An 18,667-nucleotide genomic window follows, 5' to 3' on the forward strand; every position below is an offset into this window, starting at 1 on the left:
AGTTATCCAAGTTTGCTGATGATACAAAGCTAGATGGGAAAGTAAGGAGGACACAGAAAATCTGCAAAGGGATATAGACAGATTAAGTGAGTGGGCAAGAAGGTGGCAGATGGAGTATAATGTGGGGAAATGTGAGGTTATTCACTTTGGTAGGAAAAATAGAAAAACAGAATATATTTTAAATGGTGAGAAACTATTAAATGTTGCTGTTCAGAGAGATCTGGGTATCCTGGTACAAGAAACACAGAAAGTTAGCATGCAGGTACAGGAAGCAATTAGGACGGCAAATGGCATGTTGGCCTTTATTGCAAGGGGGTTGGAGTACAAGAGTAAGGCAGTCTTACTACAATTGTACAGGGCTTTGGTGAGACCTCACCGGGAGTACTGTGTACAGTTTTGGTCTCTTTATCTAAGGAAGGATATACTTGCCTTAGAGGCGGTGCAACGAAGGTTCACTAGATTGATTCCTGGATGCGATGGTTGTCCTATGAGGAGAGATTGAGTAGAATGGGCCGATTCTCTCTGGAGTTTTGGAGAATGAGAGATGATCTAATTGAAACACATAAGATTCTGAGGGGGCTTGACAGGGTAGATGCTGAGAGGTTGTTTCCCCTGGCTGGAGAGTCTAGAACTAGACGGCATAGTCTCAGGATAAGGGGTCAGAGATTTAAGACTGAGATGAGGAGGAATTTCTTCACTCAGAGTGTTGTGAATCTTTGGAATTCTCTACCCAAGAGGACAGTGGATGCTGAATCATTGAGTATATTCAAGGCGGAGATAAATAGATTTTTTGGACTCTAAGGAATCAAGGGATATGGGGATCGGGCGGGAAAGTGGAGTTGAGTTTGAAGATCAGTCATGATCTGATTGAATGGCGGAGCAGGCTCGAGGGGCCATACTGCCTACTCCTTCTCCTGTTTCTTATGTTCATATGCTAAACCTTTATAAATGACTGGTTAGGCCTCAGCTGGACGATTGTGTCCAATTCTGGGCACCACACTTTAGGAAGGATGTGACGGCCTTGGAGAGGGTGCGGAGGAGATTTACTAGAATGGGACCAGGGATGAGGGACTTCAGTTATGTGGAGAGACTGGAGAAGCTGGGATTGTTCTCCTCAGAGCAGAGAAGGTTAAGGGGAGATTTAATCGAGGTGTTCAAAATCATGAGGGGTTTTGATAGAGTAAATAAGGAGAAACTGTTTCCAGTGGCAGAAGGGTCGGTGACCAGAGGACACAGATTTAAGGTGATCAGCAAAAGAGCCAGAGGCGACATGAGGAAACATTTTTTTACGGAACGAGTTGTGATGATCTGGAATGCGCTGCCTGAAAGGGCGGTGGAAGCAGATTCAATAATAACTTTCAAAAGGGAATTGGATAAATACTTAAAGGGAAAAAATTACAGAGCTATGGGGAAAGAGCAGGGGGAGTGGGACTAATTGGATAGATCTTTCAAAGAGCCAGCACAGGCATGATGGGCCAAATGGCCTCTTCCTGCACTGTACCTTCTATTAATATCTCTCTGTAATTTTATGCTTCCATCTACACTGCTTACAATGCTGCCTATCTTTGTGTCATCACAAACTTGAATATGTTGCTCTCTATCCCGTCATCTAATTCGTTAATAAATAGTGAATAATTGAGGCCCCAAAACAGATCCCTGTGAGACACCACTAGTCACATTATCCCTACTCTCTGTCTCCTGCCGCTCAGCCAACTTCCTAACCAGGTCAATTCCATGAGCTTCAACTTTAGCCAACAGTCTCTTATGAGGGGCTTCATCAAATGCCTTCTGGAAGTCCATATAAACAAGATCTGTAGACTTTCCCCTGTCCACTACTTTAGTCACCTCTTCAGAAAATTCAATCAGTTTGGTTGGGGATGCTGTCGTTCTGAGAAGGTTGAGAGAGGATGTGGTCGCTGCTTTTAGGATTCTAACGAGACTAGATAATGTCAACCATGACGCGCTGTATTTACCTTGTCCAGAACCTTGCTTAGACCCCATCTGGAGACTGGGTTCAGTTCTGGGCACCGCCCCTCAGGAAGGATATACTGGCCCTGGAGAGGGTGCGGTGCAGATTCACCAGAATGATACCGGGGCTAAAAGGGTTAAATTACGAGGACAGGTTGCAGAGACGAGGCTTGTATTCCCTCGAGTTTAGAAGATTAAGGAGTGATCTAATTGAGGTGTTTAAGATGATTAAAGGATTTGATCGGGTCGATAGAGAGAAACTATTTCCTCTGGTGGGAGAGTCCAGAACAAGGGGGAATAATCTTAAAATTAGAGCTCGGCCGTTCAGGGGTGATGTCAGGAAGCATTTCTTCACACAAAGGGGAGTAGAAATCTGGAACTCTCTCCCCCCAAAAGGCTGTGGATGCTGGGGGTCAATTGGAGCTTTCAAGACTGAGATCGATGGATTTTTGTTGGGTATCGAGGGATACGGAGCAAAGGCGGGGAAATGGGGTTGAGAGACAGATCAGACGTGATCTGATTGAATGACGCAGCACACACATACACACACACACACGCACGCAGATGCATGCTCACACGCGTACACACACAAACATACATGCCTGCACACACACACATGCACACACGCACACGACACACATGCAAACATGTGGATGGATGCACACGTGCATGCACACATGCAAACACACACCCCCACACATGCACACAGTCAATCCTGCAAACATCAGGAGCAGTGTGTTGTTGTACAAGCTGTGTTGTAACCAGTATTATGGGATATGTTCCTGCTCTATTGCTGACGGTGATTTTCTACTTTGCCTCAATCTGAGTTAGACCTCTCAAGCTGCGAGAGTAGGGATATCTCAGACACTGACCCATCAAGGGGCCATCCCACTCACCGATCCTGCCGTGAGCGTTTTTCCAGGGTCGTTACCCGGATCTCACCGTCCACTTTGGGCCGTCCATAGTTTGCAAGGGGCTGGTTCTGAAACACAGATTCTGCTGTCAATACAATGCACCAAAACTATTACAATCTGTCTGGGGAAAAGTCTGGTGTTATTACGCTGCATTACACAGCCGGATCAGCGAACATACCAAGTTATCGATACAGAGCTGGAACTGGTTAATCTCTCGGAGACACTCATTGTCCCGTTTCACTTCATTCACATATTGAGCCAAGTCCTGAAGACAGGAAGCAAACACAGTGAAATGAATAAAACAGCATGACGCCAAGCAGAGAAATATTGCAAACAGTGGGGGCCTGGGAGCGCGTCACCTGTCTGGGAGCGCGTCACCTGTCTGGGAGTGCGTCACCTGTCTGTAACACGTGTCTGGGAGCGCGTCACCTGTCTGTAACACGTGTCTGGGAGCGCGTCCCCTGTCTGTAACACGTGTCTGGGAGCGCGTCACCTGTCTGTAACACGTGTCTGGGAGCGCGTCACCTGTCTGTAACACGTGTCTGGGAGCGCGTCCCCTGTCTGTAACACGTGTCTGGGAGCGCGTCCCCTGTCTGTAACACGTGTCTGGGAGCGCGTCCCCTGTCTGTAACACGTGCCTGGGAGCGCGTCCCCTGTCTGTAACATGTGCCTGGGAGCGCGTCCCCTGTCTGTAACATGTGCCTGGGAGCGCGTCACCTGTCTGGGAGCGCGTCCCCTGTCTGGGAGCGCGTCCCCTGTCTGTAACATGTGCCTGGGAGCGCGTCACCTGTCTGGGAGCGCGTCCCCTGTCTGTAACATGTGCCTGGGAGCGTGTCACCTGTCTGTAACACGTGCCTGGGAGCGCGTCCCCTGTCTGTAACACGTGCCTGGGAGCGCGTCACCTGTCTGTAACACGTGCCTGGGAGCGCGTCACCTGTCCGTAACACGTGCCTGGGAGCGCGTCACCTGTCTGTAACATGTGCCTGGGAGCGCGTCACCTGTCCGTGACACGTGCCTGGGAGCGCGTCCCCTGTCTGTAACACGTGCCTGGGAGCGCGTCACCTGTCTGTAACATGTGCCTGGGAGCGCGTCACCTGTCCGTGACACGTGCCTGGGAGCGCGTCACCTGTCTGTAACACGTGCCTGGGAGCGCGTCCCCTGTCTGTAACACGTGCCTGGGAGCGCGTCCCCTGTCTGTAACACGTGTCTGGGAGCGCGTCACCTGTCTGTAACACGTGTCTGGGAGCGCGTCACCTGTCTGTAACACGTGCCTGGGAGCGCGTCACCTGTCCGTAACACGTGCCTGGGAGCGCGTCCCCTGTCTGTAACACGTGCCTGGGAGCATGTTACCTGGCTGTAACACCATAAGACCATAAGAGATAGGAGCAGGAGTAGGCCATTCGGCCCCTCGAACCTGCTCTGCCATTTAATGAGATCATGGCTGATCTGATTTTTACCTCAACTCCACTTTCCCGCCCTTTCCCCATATCCTTTGACTCCCTCGCTGATCAAAAATTTGTCTAACTCAGCCTTGAATGTATTCAATGACTCAGCCTCCACAGCTTTTTGGGGTAAAGAATTCCAAAGATTCACGACCCTCTGGGACAAGAAATTCCTCCTCATTTCCGTCTTAAATGGATGACCCTTATTCTGAGACTATGTCCCCTAGTTTTAGATTCCCCCACGAGGGGTAACATCCTCTCAGCATCTGCCCTATCGAGTCCCCTCAGAATCTTGTATGTTTCAATAAGATCTCCTCTCATTCTTCTAAACTCCAATGAGTACAGACCCAACCTGTTCAATCTTTCCTCATAAGACAACCCTTCCATACCCGGAATCAACCTAGTGAACCTTCTCTGAACTGCCTCCAATGCAAGTATGTCCTTCCTTAAATAAGGGCACCAGAACAGTACGCAGTACTCCAGGTGTGGTCTCACCAGCACCCTGTACAGTTGTAGCATGACTTCCCTGCTTTTATACTCCATCCCCCTAGAAGTAAAGGCCAATATTCCATTTGCCTTCTGGATTATCTGCTGCACCTGTATGTTGACTCTTTGTGTTTCATGTACGAGGACATCCAGATCCCTCTGTACCGCAGCATTTTGTAGTATTTCTCCATTCAAATAATATTTTGCTTTTTGATTTTTCCTCCCAAAGTGGATGACTTCACATTTTCCCACATTATATTCCATCTGCTGAATTTTTGCCCATTCGCTTAACCTGTCAATATCCCTTTGCAGACACTTTGTGTCCTCATCACAACTTGCTTTTCCACCTATCTTTGTATCATCAGAAAATTTGGCCACAAGACACTCTGTTCCTTCATCCAAGTCATTGATATATATTGTAAATAGTTGAGGCCCCAGCACTGAGCCCTGCGGCACCCCACTAGTTACAGATTGCCATTTTGAAAATGGCCCTTTTATCCCGACTCTTTGTTTTCTGTTAGTTAGCCAATCCTCTATCCATGCCAGTATATTACCCCCAACACCATGAGCTCTCATCTTGTGCAGTAATCTTTTATGTGGCACCTTATCGAATGCCTTTTGGACATTCAAATATACTGCATCCATTGGTTCCCCTTTCTCCACCCGTGCCTGGGAGCGTGTCGCCTGTCTGTAACATGTGCCTGGGAGCGTGTCGCCTGTCAGTAACATGTGCCTGGGAGCGTGTCACCTGTCTGTAACATGTGCCTGGGAGCGTGTCGCCTGTCTGTAACATGTGCCTGGGAGCGTGTCGCCTGTCTGTAACATGTGCCTGGGAGCGTGTCGCCTGTCTGTAACATGTGCCTGGGAGTGTGTCACCTGTCTGTAACATGTGCCTGGGAGCGTGTCACCTGTCTGTAACACGTGCCTGGGAGCGTGTCACCTGTCTGTAACATGTGCCTGGGAGCGTGTCACCTGTCTGTAACATGTGCCTGGGAGCGTGTCACCTGTCTGTAACATGTGCCTGGGAGCGTGTCACCTGTCTGTAACATGTGCCTGTCTCTCTAGCTCTTTAAATTTTTCCTTTTCAAGTATTTCTCCAATTCCCTTTTGAAAGTTATTATTGAATCTGATTCCCCCGCCCTTTCAGGCAGCGCATTCCAGATCAGAACAACTCGCTGAATAAAAAAATTCTCCTCATCTCCCCTCTGGTTCCAGTGATTTATACAAAAGTTTAGTGTAACTTTCTTGCTTGGGCTCCCGGTCAGAACTCAGTGTGCTTTGGTCTATTCCCACCTTCATTGCATCCAGTGCTAATCGCAAGTGAGACTTCTCCTGCCAGTCAGTGGTTTGCTTCACGAGCTCCTGTAAAACAACGGAGAAGTCTATTTAGACGTTCAATGAGACGATCGCCACTGATCACATCTCACACAGGCTGGACAAGCCCTGATATTCTTTTCCCGGAGAACTGTGGGCCTCTGGAACAGGATCGCATGGTGGACGCCGATTAGCTAAATTCCTTCGAGCGAGAGCTGGACCTGTTTCTGTCTGGGGCGGAGATCTCCTGGTACAAGAGGGAGGTCCCTGGTAACATTAATCAGGGTCAGGGTGAGAGAAACGTAGAAAATTTACACCACAGAAGGAGGCCATTCGGCCCATCGGGTCCGTGCCGATCGAAAAAGAGCCACCCAGCCTAATCCCACTTTCCAGCACTTGGTCCGTAGTCCTGTGGGTTCCAGCACTTCAGGGGCACATCCAGGTACTTTGTAAATGAGTTGAGGGTTTCTGCCTCTCCCACCCTCTCAGGCAGTGAGTTCCAGACCCCCACCACCCTCTGGGTGAAAAAAATTCTCATTAACTCACCTCCTTCTACCAATTACTTTAAATCTATGCCCCCTGGTTATTGACCCCTCCGCTAAAGAAATAGGTCCTCCCTATCCACTCTATCTCGGCCCCTCATAATTTTACATACTTCAATTAAATCTCCCCTCAGCCTACTTTGTTCCAAAGAAAACAACCCCAGCCTATCATTGGAACAAAGGAACATAGGAACAGGAGGAGGCCATTCAGCCCCTCGTGCCTGCTCCGCCATTTGATAAGATCATGTCTGATCTGTGATCTAACTCCATATACCTGCCTTTGGCCCATATCCCTTAATACCTTTGGTTGCCAAAAAGCTATCTATCTCAGATTTAAATTTAGCAATTGAGCTAGTATCAATTGCCGTTTGCGGAAGAGAGTTCCAAACTTCTACAACCCTTTGTGTGTAGAAATGTTTTCTAATCTCACTCCTGAAAGGTCTGGCTCTAATTTTTAGACTGTGCCCCCTACTCCTTGAATCCCCAACCAGTGGAAATAGTTTCTCTCTATCCACCCTATCCGTTCCCCTTAATATCTTATAAACTTCGATCAGATCACCCCTTAACCTTCTAAACTCCAGAGAATACAACCCCAATTTGTGTAATCCCTCCTCGTAACTTAACGCTTGAAGTCCAGGTATCATTCTAGTAAACCTACGTTGCACTCCCTCCAAGGCCAATATGTCCTTCCGAAGGTGCGGTGCCCAGAACTGCTCACAGTACTCCAGGTGCGGTCTAACCAGGGTTTTGTATAGCTGCAGCATAACTTCTGCCCCCTTGTACTCTAGTCCTCTAGATATAAAGGCCAGCTTTAACCAATCTTTCCTGATAGCTAAAATTCTCCAGTCCTGGCAACATCCTCGTAAATCTCCTCTGCACCCTCTCTAGTGCAATCACAACTTTCCTGTAATGTGGTGACCAGAACTGTACACAGTACTCTAGCTGTGGCCTAACTAGTGTTTTATACAGTTCCAGCATAACCTCCCTGCTCTTATATTCTATACCTCGGCTCATAAAGGAAAGTATTCCATATGCCTTCTTAACCACCTTATCTACCTGTCCTGCTACCTTCAGGGATCTGTGGACATGCACTCCAAGGTCCCTCACTTCCTCTACACCTCTCAGTATCCTCCCATTTATTGTGTATTCCCTTGCCTTGTTTGCTCTCCCCAAATGCATTACCTCACCCTTCTCCGGATTGAATTCCATTTGCCACTTTTCTGCCCACCTGACCAGTCCATTGATATCTTCCTGCAGTCTACAGCTTTCCTCCTCACTATCAACCACACGGACAATTTTTGTTTCATCTGCAAACTTCTTGATCAAGCCCCCAACATTTACGTCTAAATCATTAATATATACCACAAAAAGCAAGGGACCCAGTGCTGAGCCCTGCGGGACCCCACTGGAAACAGCCTTCCAGTCACAAAAACACCCGTCGACCATTACCCTTTGCTTCCTGCCACTGAGACAATTTTGGATCCAATTTGCCACTTTCCCTTGGATCCCGTGGGCTTTTACTTTTTTGACCAGTCTGCCATGTGGGACCTTGTCTAAAGCAAGGTCTCGTGGGCCAGTTTCCATCGCCCAAAGGGGGTCCGGAGAGGGATTTTACCCGATTTTCTTTCCCCCCAAAATTGGCTCTGGGTTTTTATCTGGTTTCTCGCCTCTCCCAGGAGATCACATAGTTTTGGGTGGGTGGTGCTGAGGGTTGAGGGAAGTGATAGACAAAGCATCGCAATTGTGTGGACCAGACCATTAATGTTCAAGTAACTCTTGCGTCATTGAGCCCCTCGAATAAAGAAAGAAGGAAGTTGCATTTCCAGAAGGCCTTTCATAATCTTGTGACGGCCCGAGCCAATTAAATACTTTTAGTCATTGTTATAAAGTAGGAAATGCAGCAGCCAGTTTGCGAACAGCAAGATCCCACAAACAAAGTAGCGGGGAGGGTTGATGAGGGGAGTGCGATTGATATTGTGTATATGGACTTTCAAAAGGCATTTGATAAAGTGCCACATAATAGACTTGTTGCAAAATTAAAGCCCATGAGATTAAAGGGACAGTGGGAGTGTGGGTATGAAATTGTCTGAGTGACAGAAAGCAGAGAGTAGTGGTGAGCGGTTGTTTTTCAGACTGGAGGGAAGTTTACAGTGGTGTCCCCCAGGGGTCAGTATTAGGACCACTGCTCTTTTTGATATATATTAATGACCTGGACTTGGGTATAGAGGGAATAATTTCAAAGTTTACAGATGACATGAAACTCAGAAATGTAATAAACAGTGAGGAGGATAGTAACAGACTTCAGGAGGACAGAGACAGACTGGTGAAATGGGCGGACACATGGCAGATGCAATTTAACACAGAGAAGTGTGAAGTGATGCATTTTGGTAGGAAGAATGAGGAGAGGCAAAATAAACTAAATGGTACAATTTTAAAGAGGGTGCAGGAACAGAGAGACCTGGGGGTGTACGTACACAAATCATTGAAGGTGGCAGGACAAGTTGAGAAGGCTGTTAAAAAAGCACACGGGATCCTGGGCTTTATAAACAGAGGCAGAGAACAAAAGCAAGGAAGTTATACTAAACCTTTATAAAACACGGGTTCGGCCCCGCCCGGAGTACTGTGTCCAATTCTGGGCACCGCACTTTAGGAAGGATGTGAAGGCCTTAGAGAGGGTGCAGAGGAGATTTACTAGAATGGGACCAGGGATGAGGGACTTCAGTGATGGGGAGAGACTGGAGAAGCTGGGATTGTTCTCCTCAGAGCAGAGAAGGTTAAGGGGAGATTTAATTGAAGTGTTCAAAATCATGAAGGGCTTTGATAGAGTAAATAATCAGAAACTGTTTCCACTGGCAGGAGGGTCGGTGACCAGAGGACACAGATTTAAGGTAATTGGTAAAAGAACCAGAGGGGAGATGAGGAGAATGTTTTTTTACGCAGCGAGTTGTTCTGATCTGGAATGCGCTGCCTGAAAGGGCGGGGGAAGCAGATTCAATAATAACTTTCAAAAGGGAATTGGAGAAATACTTGAAGGGGAAAAATTTACTGGGCTGTGAGGAAAGAGCGGGGGAGTGGGACTAATTGGATAGATCTTTCAAAGAGCCAGCACAGGCACGATGGGCTGAATGGCCTCCTTCTGTGATGTACTATTCTATGATTCTATGAAACAGCAATGTGATATTGACCAAATCATCTGTTTCTTTTTAACGATGTTGGTTGAGGGAGAAATATTTACCACGACACCGCGGAGAACTCTCCTGCTCTACTTCGAAATAGTGCCGTGGGATTTATTTTTTTACGTCCGCCTTCGAGGACAGGGCCTCGGTTTAATGTCCCATCCGAAAGTTGGCACCGCTGACGGTGCAGCAAAACTGTGCTCGCACGAACATGCCCGCCGTACGCTGTGCACTTAGAATTGCTTTTATTGCTGATTTCAAAGCAGTTATAGAGTCATAGAGTTATACAGCACGGATAGAGGCCCTTCGGCCCATCATGTCCGCGCCGGCCATCAAGCCCTGTCTACTCTAATCCCATATCCCAGCATTTGGTCCGTAGCCTTGTATGCTATGGCATTTCAAGTGCTCATCCAAATGCTTCTTGAATGTTGTGAGGGTTCCTGCCTCCACAACCCTTTCAGGCAGTGAGTTCCAGACTCCAACCACCCTCTGGGTGAAAAAGTTCTTTCTCAAATCCCCTCTAAACCTCCCGCCTTTTACCTTGAATCTATGTCCCCTTGTTATAGAACCCTCAACGAAGGGAAAAAGCTCCTTAGTATCCATCCTATCTGTGCCCCTCATAATTTTGTACACCTCAATCATGTCCCCCCTCAGCCTCCTCTGCTCCAAGGAAAACAAACCCAATCTTCCCAGTCTCTCTTCATAGCTGAAGCGCTCCAGCCCTGGTAACATCCTGGTGAATCTCCTCTGCACCCTCTCCAAAGCGATCACATCCTTCCTGTAGTGTGGCGACCAGAACTGCACACAGTACTCCAGCTGTGGCCTAACCAGTGTTTTATACAGCTCCATCATAACCTCCTTGCTCTTATATTCTATGCCTCGGCTAATAAAGGCAAGTATCCCATATGCCTTCTTTACCACCTTATCTACCTGTTCCGCCGCCTTCAGGGACCTGTGGACTTGCACACCAAGATCCCTCTGACCCTCTGTCTTGCCTAGGGTCCTCCCATTCATTGTGTATTCCCTTGCCTTGTTAGTCCCTCCAAAGTGCATCACCTCGCACTTTTCCGGGTTAAATTCCATTTGCCACTGTTCCGCCCATCTGACCAACCCATCTATATCGTCCTGCAGACTGAGGCTATCCTCCTCGCTATTTACCACCCTACCAATCTTTGTATCATCAGCGAACTTACTGATCATACCTTTTACATTCATATCCAAGTCGTTAATGTAGACCACAAACAGCAAGGGACCCAGCACCGATCCCTGTGGTACCCCACTGGCCACAGGCTTCCAGTCACTCATGGAAATCAAGTGAGAAATCTCACCTGAAGGAGGAGGTGATACTTGAGGACTCTTTGCATTGGCACCACCAGGAGGTCTCTCAACGTGAACTTTCCATTGTTGGCCCTCTTCGCACAGTCCTAAAGAGAGAGATCGCATCAGACTGAGATCGTTCAATGCAGTCACCACGAGGTTTTCACAAATAAATTACTGCCGCTCATGTTCTCATGAGAGAGAAGGGAAGGTTGAGAGGTGATCTGACTGCTGTGTTTAGGATTCTAAAGGGACTGCATAATGTCGACCATGACCAGCTGTTTCACCTTGTCCAGAACAGGAGAACCCGAGGACACGGCCTGCGCTCGAAGGGGGTCAATTCAAAACTCATCTGTGGGAACAATATTTCAGTGAGCGAGTGGTCAATCTATGGAACAGGTTCCCCAGGGAGACGGTGGGAACATAGAAACATAGAAAATAGGAGCAAGAGTAGGCCATTCGGCCCTTCGGGCCTGATCCACCATTCAAAATGATCATGGCTGATCGTCTAACTCAGTAACCTGTTCCCGCTTTTTCCCCCATATCCCTTGATCCCTTTAGCATTAAGAAATATATCTATCTCCTTCTGGAATACATCTAATGACCTGGCCTCCACTGCCTTCTGTGGTAGAGAATTCCACAGGTTCACCACCCTCTGAGTGAAGATATTTCTCCTCATCTCGGTTCTAAATGGCATACCCCGTATCCTGAGACTGTGACCCCTGGTTCTGGACTCCCCAGCCATCGGGAACATCCTCCCTGCATCTAGTCAGTCTGCTCCTGTTAGAATTTTATATGTTTCGATGAGATCACCTCTCATTCTTCTAAACTCGAGTGAATATAGGCCTAGTCGACCCAATCTCTCCTCATACGTCAGTCCTGCCATCCCAGGAATCAGTCTGGTGAACCTTCACTGCACTCCCTCCATGGTAAGGACATCCTTCCTCAGAAAAGGAGACCAAAACTGCACACAATACTCCAGGTGTGGTCTCACCAAGGCCCTGTATAACTGCAGTAAGACATCCCTGCTCCTGTACTCAAATCCTCTTGCAATGAAGGCCAACATACCATTTGCCTTCCTAACTGCTTGCTGCACCTGAATGCTCGCTTTCAGCGACTGGTGTACAAGGACACACAGGTCTCGTTGCACCTCCCCTTTTCCCAATCTATCACCATTCAAATAATAATCTGCCCTTCTGTTTTTACAACCAAAGTGGATAACCTCACATTTATCCACGTTATACTGCATCTGCCATGTTCTTACCCACTAGTTAGTATTCATTCACTCAAATACAAATTAGAACGATTTCTTTCAGAAAATAACTAAATTTTGTGATCCAGTATCTGAGTAATTTGAGACATGACGTGTGGTGAGTGTAACAGGCTCGGGAGGAACAGGGGACTTTGGACCTCTGGTTCCCAAAGCTCTCCCCCACTGAGGGTTTTCCTCACCTCATGTCTGGGTCTGTTGGAGACTCATTGATAGAGATTGATTGCTGTGATTGGTCAGTAACTCCATTATCATTGGATCATGTGATTACCAGGATGGTGGAAGGTGAACGAGATCGACCTCGGGCTTTTCCCGTCCTATCATAGTAAAGAACGTCCACCAATAACCAGTCAGTGCTTGAAAGATTTAATCACACACAGTGGAAGTATTTGGGGCTGGACTCAGTGAGTTACAGGGAGGGTGAGCCACATCAACAGCCTTGGCTAAGCCATCATTGTATCATGTGACATGTTCAGCCACTGGCTATGAATAAATTCATCTCGATGAGCAGCCCAGTGTTTTTCCATGAAATTATGACCTATATTTTAATGAGAACCAGAAAAATTCAGCTCACAAGATGTAGGAGTTACAGAAACTGCCTGTCAGGATTGATTCTAATTTCCAAAAGTGACAATCGACACCAAAAGACTCCCTTTGTTTAAAAATATAATCAAATGCCCAGCTTAAGAAATTAGAAGTAAAAAAGTCACAATATGTTTGTTCAAATCAGCTCTAAAATTTTACATCTTTAAACATTAGCTCCTCTTGCACCATCATAAAATTCCCATCAAATTGAGAACAAACAGATCAAACAGTGAAATCACACTGTGTGATATTAATGTACAGGAGGTGAAATCACACTGTGTGATATTAATGTACAGGAGGTGAAATCACACTGTGAGATATTAATGTACAGGAGGTGAAATCACACTGTGTGATATTAATGTACAGGAGGTGAAATCACACTGTGTGATATTAATGTACAGGAGGTGAAATCACACTGTGTGATATTAATATACCGGAGGTGAAATCACACTGTGTGATATTAATGTACAGGAGGTGAAATCACACTGTGTGATATTAATATACCGGAGGTGAAATCACACTGTGTGATATTAATGTACAGGAGGTGAAATCACACTGTGTGATATTAATGTACAGGAGGTGAAATCACACTGTGAGATATTAATGTACAGGAGGTGAAATCACACTGTGTGATATTAATGTACAGGAGGTGAAATCACACTGTGTGATATTAATGTACAGGAGGTGAAATCACACAGTGTGATATTAATATACTGGAGGTGAAATCACACTGTGTGATATTAATGTACAGGAGGTGAAATCACACTGTGTGATATTAATATACCGGAGGTGAAATCACACTGTGTGATATTAATGTACAGGAGGTGAAATCACACTGTGTGATATTAATGTACAGGAGGTGAAATCACACTGAGATATTAATGTACAGGAGGTGAAATCACACTGTGTGATATTAATGTACAGGAGGTGAAATCACACAGTGTGATATTAATATACTGGAGGTGAAATCACACTGTGTGATATTAATGTACAGGAGGTGAAATCACACTGTGTGATATTAATATACCGGAGGTGAAATCACACTGTGTGATATTAATGTACAGGAGGTGAAATCACACTGTGTGATATTAATGTACAGGAGGTGAAATCACACTGAGATATTAATGTACAGGAGGTGAAATCACACTGTGTGATATTAATGTACAGGAGGTGAAATCACACAGTGTGATATTAATATACTGGAGGTGAAATCACACTGTGTGATATTAATGTACTGGAGGTGAAATCACACTGTGTGATATTAATATACTGGAGGTGAAATCACACTGTGAGATATTAATGTACAGGAGGTGAAATCACACTGTGTGATATTAATATACTGGAGGTGAAATCACACTGTGTGATATTAATGTACAGGAGGTGAAATCACACTGTGTGATATTAATGTACTGGAAGTGAAATCACACTGTGATATTAATGTACAGGAGGTGAAATCACACTGTGTGATATTAATGTACAGGAGGTGAAATCACACTGTGATATTAATGTACAGGATGTGAAGTCACACTGTGTGATATTAATGTACAGGAGGTGAAATCACACTGTGTGATATCAATGTACAGGAGGTGAAATCACAGTGTGTGATATTAATGTACAGGAGGTGAAATCACACTGTGTGATATTAATGTACAGGAGGTGAAATCACACTGTGTGATATTAATGTACTGGAGGTGAAATCACACTGTGTGATATTAATGTACAGGAGGTGAAATCACACTGTGTGATATTAATATACTGGAGGTGAAATCACACTGTGTGATATTAATGTACTGGAGGTGAAATCACACTGTGTGATATTAATGTACAGGAGGTGAAATCACACTATGTGATATTAATATACTGGAGGTGAAATCACACTGTGTGATATTAATGTACAGGAGGTGAAATCACACTGTGTGATATTAATATACTGGAGGTGAAATCACACTGTGTGATATTGATGTACTGGAGGTGAAATCACACTGTGTGATATTAATATACTGGAGGTGAAATCACACTGTGTGATATTAATATACTGGAGGTGAAATCACACTGTGTGATATTAATATACTGGAGGTGAAATCACACTGTGTGATATTAATATACTGGAGGTGAAATCACACTGTGTGATATTAATGTACAGGAGGTGAAATCACACTGTGTGATATTAATATACTGGAGGTGAATTCACACTGTGTGATATTAATGTACAGGAGGTGAAATCACACTGTGTGATATTAATGTACAGGAGGTGAAATCACATTGTGTGATATTAATGTATTGGAGGTGAAATCACACTGTGTGATATTAATGTACAGGAGGTGAAATCACACTGTGATATTAATGTACAGGAGGTGAAATCACACTGTGTGATATCAATGTACAGGAGGTGAAATCACACTGTGTGATATCAATGTACAGGAGGTGAAATCACACTGTGTGATATTAATGTACTGGAGGTGAAATCACACTGTGTGATATTAATGTACAGGAGGTGAAATCACACTGTGTGATATTAATATACTGGAGGTGAAATCACACTGTGATATTAATGTACAGGAGGTGAAATCACACTGTGTGATATCAATATACTGGAGGTGAAATCACACTGTGTGATATTAATGTACTGGAGGTGAAATCACACTGTGCGATATTAATATACTGGAGGTGAAATCACACTGTGTGATATTAATGTACAGGAGGTGAAATCACACTGTGATATTAATGTACAGGAGGTGAAATCACACTGTGTGATATTAATGTATTGGAGGTGAAATCACAATGTGTGATATTAATGTATTGGAGGTGAAATCACACTGTGTGATATTAATATACTGGAGGTGAAATCACACTGTGTGATATTAATGTACTGGAGGTGAAATCACACTGTGTGATATTAATATACTGGAGGTGAAATCACACTGTGTGATATTAATGTACAGGAGGTGAAATCACACTGTGTGATATTAATGTATTGGAGGTGAAATCACACTGTGTGATATTAATGTATTGGAGGTGAAATCACACTGTGTGATATTAATGTACAGGAGGTGAAATCACACTGTGTGATATTAATGTACTGGAGGTGAAATCACACTGTGTGATATTAATGTACTGGAGGTGAAATCACACTGTGTGATATTAATGTACAGGAGGTGAAATCACACTGTGTGATATTAATGTACTGGAGGTGAAATCACACTGTGTGATATTAATATACTGGAGGTGAAATCACACTGTGATATTAATGTACTGGAGGTGAAATCACACTGTGTGATATTAATGTACTGGAGGTGAAATCACACTGTGTGATATTAATGTACTGGAGGTGAAATCACACTGTGTGATATTAATGTACTGGAGGTGAAATCACACTGTGTGATATTAATATACTGGAGGTGAAATCACACTGTGTGATATTAATGTACTGGAGGTGAAATCACACTGTGTGATATTAATGTACAGGAGGTGAAATCACACTGTGTGATATTAATGTACTGGAGGTGAAATCACACTGTGTGATATTAATGTACTGGAGGTGAAATCACACTGTGTGATATTAATGTACTGGAGGTGAAATCACACTGTGTGATATTAATGTACAGGAGGTGAAATCACACTGTGTGATATTAATGTACTGGAGGTGAAATCACACTGTGTGATATTAATGTACTGGAGGTGAAATCACACTGTGTGATATTAATGTACAGGAGGTGAAATCACACTGTGTGATATTAATGTACAGGAGGTGAAATCACACTGTGTGATATTAATGTACTGGAGGTGAAATCACACTGTGTGATATTAATGTCCTGGAGGTGAAATCACACTGTGTGATATTAATGTACTGGAGGTGAAATCACACTGTGTGATATTAATGTACTGGAGGTGAAATCACACTGTGTGATATTAATGTACTGGAGGTGAAATCACACTGTGTGATATTAATGTACTGGAGGTGAAATCACACTGTGTGATATTAATGTACTGGAGGTGAAATCACACTCTGTGATATTAATGTACAGGAGGTGAAATCACACTGTGTGATATTAATGTACTGGAGGTGAAATCACACTGTGTGATATTAATGTACTGGAGGTGAAATCACACTGTGTGATATTAATGTACAGGAGGTGAAATCACACTGTGTGATATTAATGTACTGGAGGTGAAATCACACTGTGTGATATTAATGTACTGGAGGTGAAATCACACTGTGTGATATTAATATACTGGAGGTGAAATCACACTGTGTGATATTAATATACTGGAGGTGAAATCACACTGTGTGATATTAATGTACTGGAGGTGAAATCACACTGTGTGATATTAATATACTGGAGGTGAAATCACACTGTGTGATATTAATATACTGGAGGTGAAATCACACTGTGTGTATTTTTAATATACTGGAGGTGAAATCACACTGTGTGATATTAATGTACAAACAGTAACATCACATCGTAGGATATGAATGTGGAAATCTTGAACGCCGTCCTAGTTTGAGCAAAGCCGGTTGATTGAAAAGTTTTGAATGTTTGTGTACTGATATGACACAGTTTCAATTCACCCCTTACAGCAATATATTGAAACTAATGAACAAGGATGAAGAATTAATTACCTCTAACTTCAGCCGTATATCTTGTCTTGATTTACTGATCTCATCCAAACACTTTATTGCTCTCTCCACATGACTGCAATATTCACCATAAATCAGCAGCCTGTATGGAGAGAGAGAGAGAGAGAGACCAAAATGAATGAAATTCAGTAAATCAGCAACCTGCAGAGAGAAGAAAGAACAAACTCCCATTTATATAGCATCTTCCACACCTCAGGACGTCCCAAAGAGCTTTACAGCCAATGAAGTACTTTTGAAGTGTCGTCACTGTTGGAATGTAGGAAACATGGCAGCCAATTTGCGCACAGCAAGATCCCACATACAGCAATGACCAGATTATCTGTTTCAGTGATGTTGGTTGAGGGATAAATATTGACCCCAAGGCACCAAGGAAAACTCCACTGCTGTTGTTCGAAGAGTGGCCGTGGGATCTTTCACATCCACCTGAGGGGGCAGACGGGGCCTCGGTTTAAGGACTCATCCAAAAGACAGCATCTCCGACAGTGCAGCGCTCCCTCAGTACTGACCCTCCGACAGTGCAGCGCTCCCTCAGTACTGACCCTCCGACAGTGCAGCGCTCCCTCAGTACTGACCCTCCGACAGTGCAGCGCTCCCTCAGTACTGACCCTCCGACAGTGCAGCGCTCCCTCAGTACTGACCCTCCGACAGTGCAGCGCTCCCTCAGTACTGACCCTCCGACAGTGCAGCGCTCCCTCGGTACTGACCCTCCGACAGTGCAGCGCTCCCTCTTTACTGACCCTCCGACAGTGCAGCGCTCCCTCAGTACTGACCCTCGGACAGTGCAGCGCTCCCTCAGTACTGACCCTCCGACAGTGCAGCGCTCCCTCAGTACTGACCCTCCGACAGTGCAGCGCTCCCTCGGTACTGACCCTCCGACAGTGCAGCGCTCCCTCGGTACTGACCCTCCGACAGTGCAGCACTCCCTCAGTACTGACCCTCCGACAGTGCAGCGCTCCCTCAGTACTGACCCTCCGACAGTGCAGCACTTCCTCAGTACTGACCCTCCGACAGTGC

General features: G+C 45.1%; 1 protein-coding gene across 1 annotated transcript in view; it reads right to left on the reverse strand.

Moving 5' to 3' along the window:
* The window catches only part of LOC137308574 (guanine nucleotide exchange factor VAV3-like), a gene marked incomplete at its 3' end in the record, with an annotated part of 40,517 nt that extends 22,315 nt beyond the window's left edge, over positions 1 to 18,202 (reverse strand). Inside the window, exons 1-5 of the mRNA XM_067977189.1 lie at positions 17,636 to 18,202; positions 11,171 to 11,266; positions 6,104 to 6,172; positions 3,061 to 3,147; positions 2,865 to 2,950 (exon numbers count right to left, since the gene is read on the reverse strand). Of these exons, the coding sequence (XP_067833290.1) occupies positions 2,865 to 2,950; positions 3,061 to 3,147; positions 6,104 to 6,172; positions 11,171 to 11,266; positions 17,636 to 17,824 (527 nt within the window). The remainder of the gene's footprint in view (positions 1 to 2,864; positions 2,951 to 3,060; positions 3,148 to 6,103; positions 6,173 to 11,170; positions 11,267 to 17,635) is intronic.
* Between the last annotated feature and the right edge of the window lie 465 nt (positions 18,203 to 18,667).

The sequence above is a fragment of the Heptranchias perlo genome, unplaced genomic scaffold, assembly GCF_035084215.1.
Source record: "Heptranchias perlo isolate sHepPer1 unplaced genomic scaffold, sHepPer1.hap1 HAP1_SCAFFOLD_1337, whole genome shotgun sequence".
NCBI classification, from domain to species: domain Eukaryota; kingdom Metazoa; phylum Chordata; class Chondrichthyes; order Hexanchiformes; family Hexanchidae; genus Heptranchias; species Heptranchias perlo.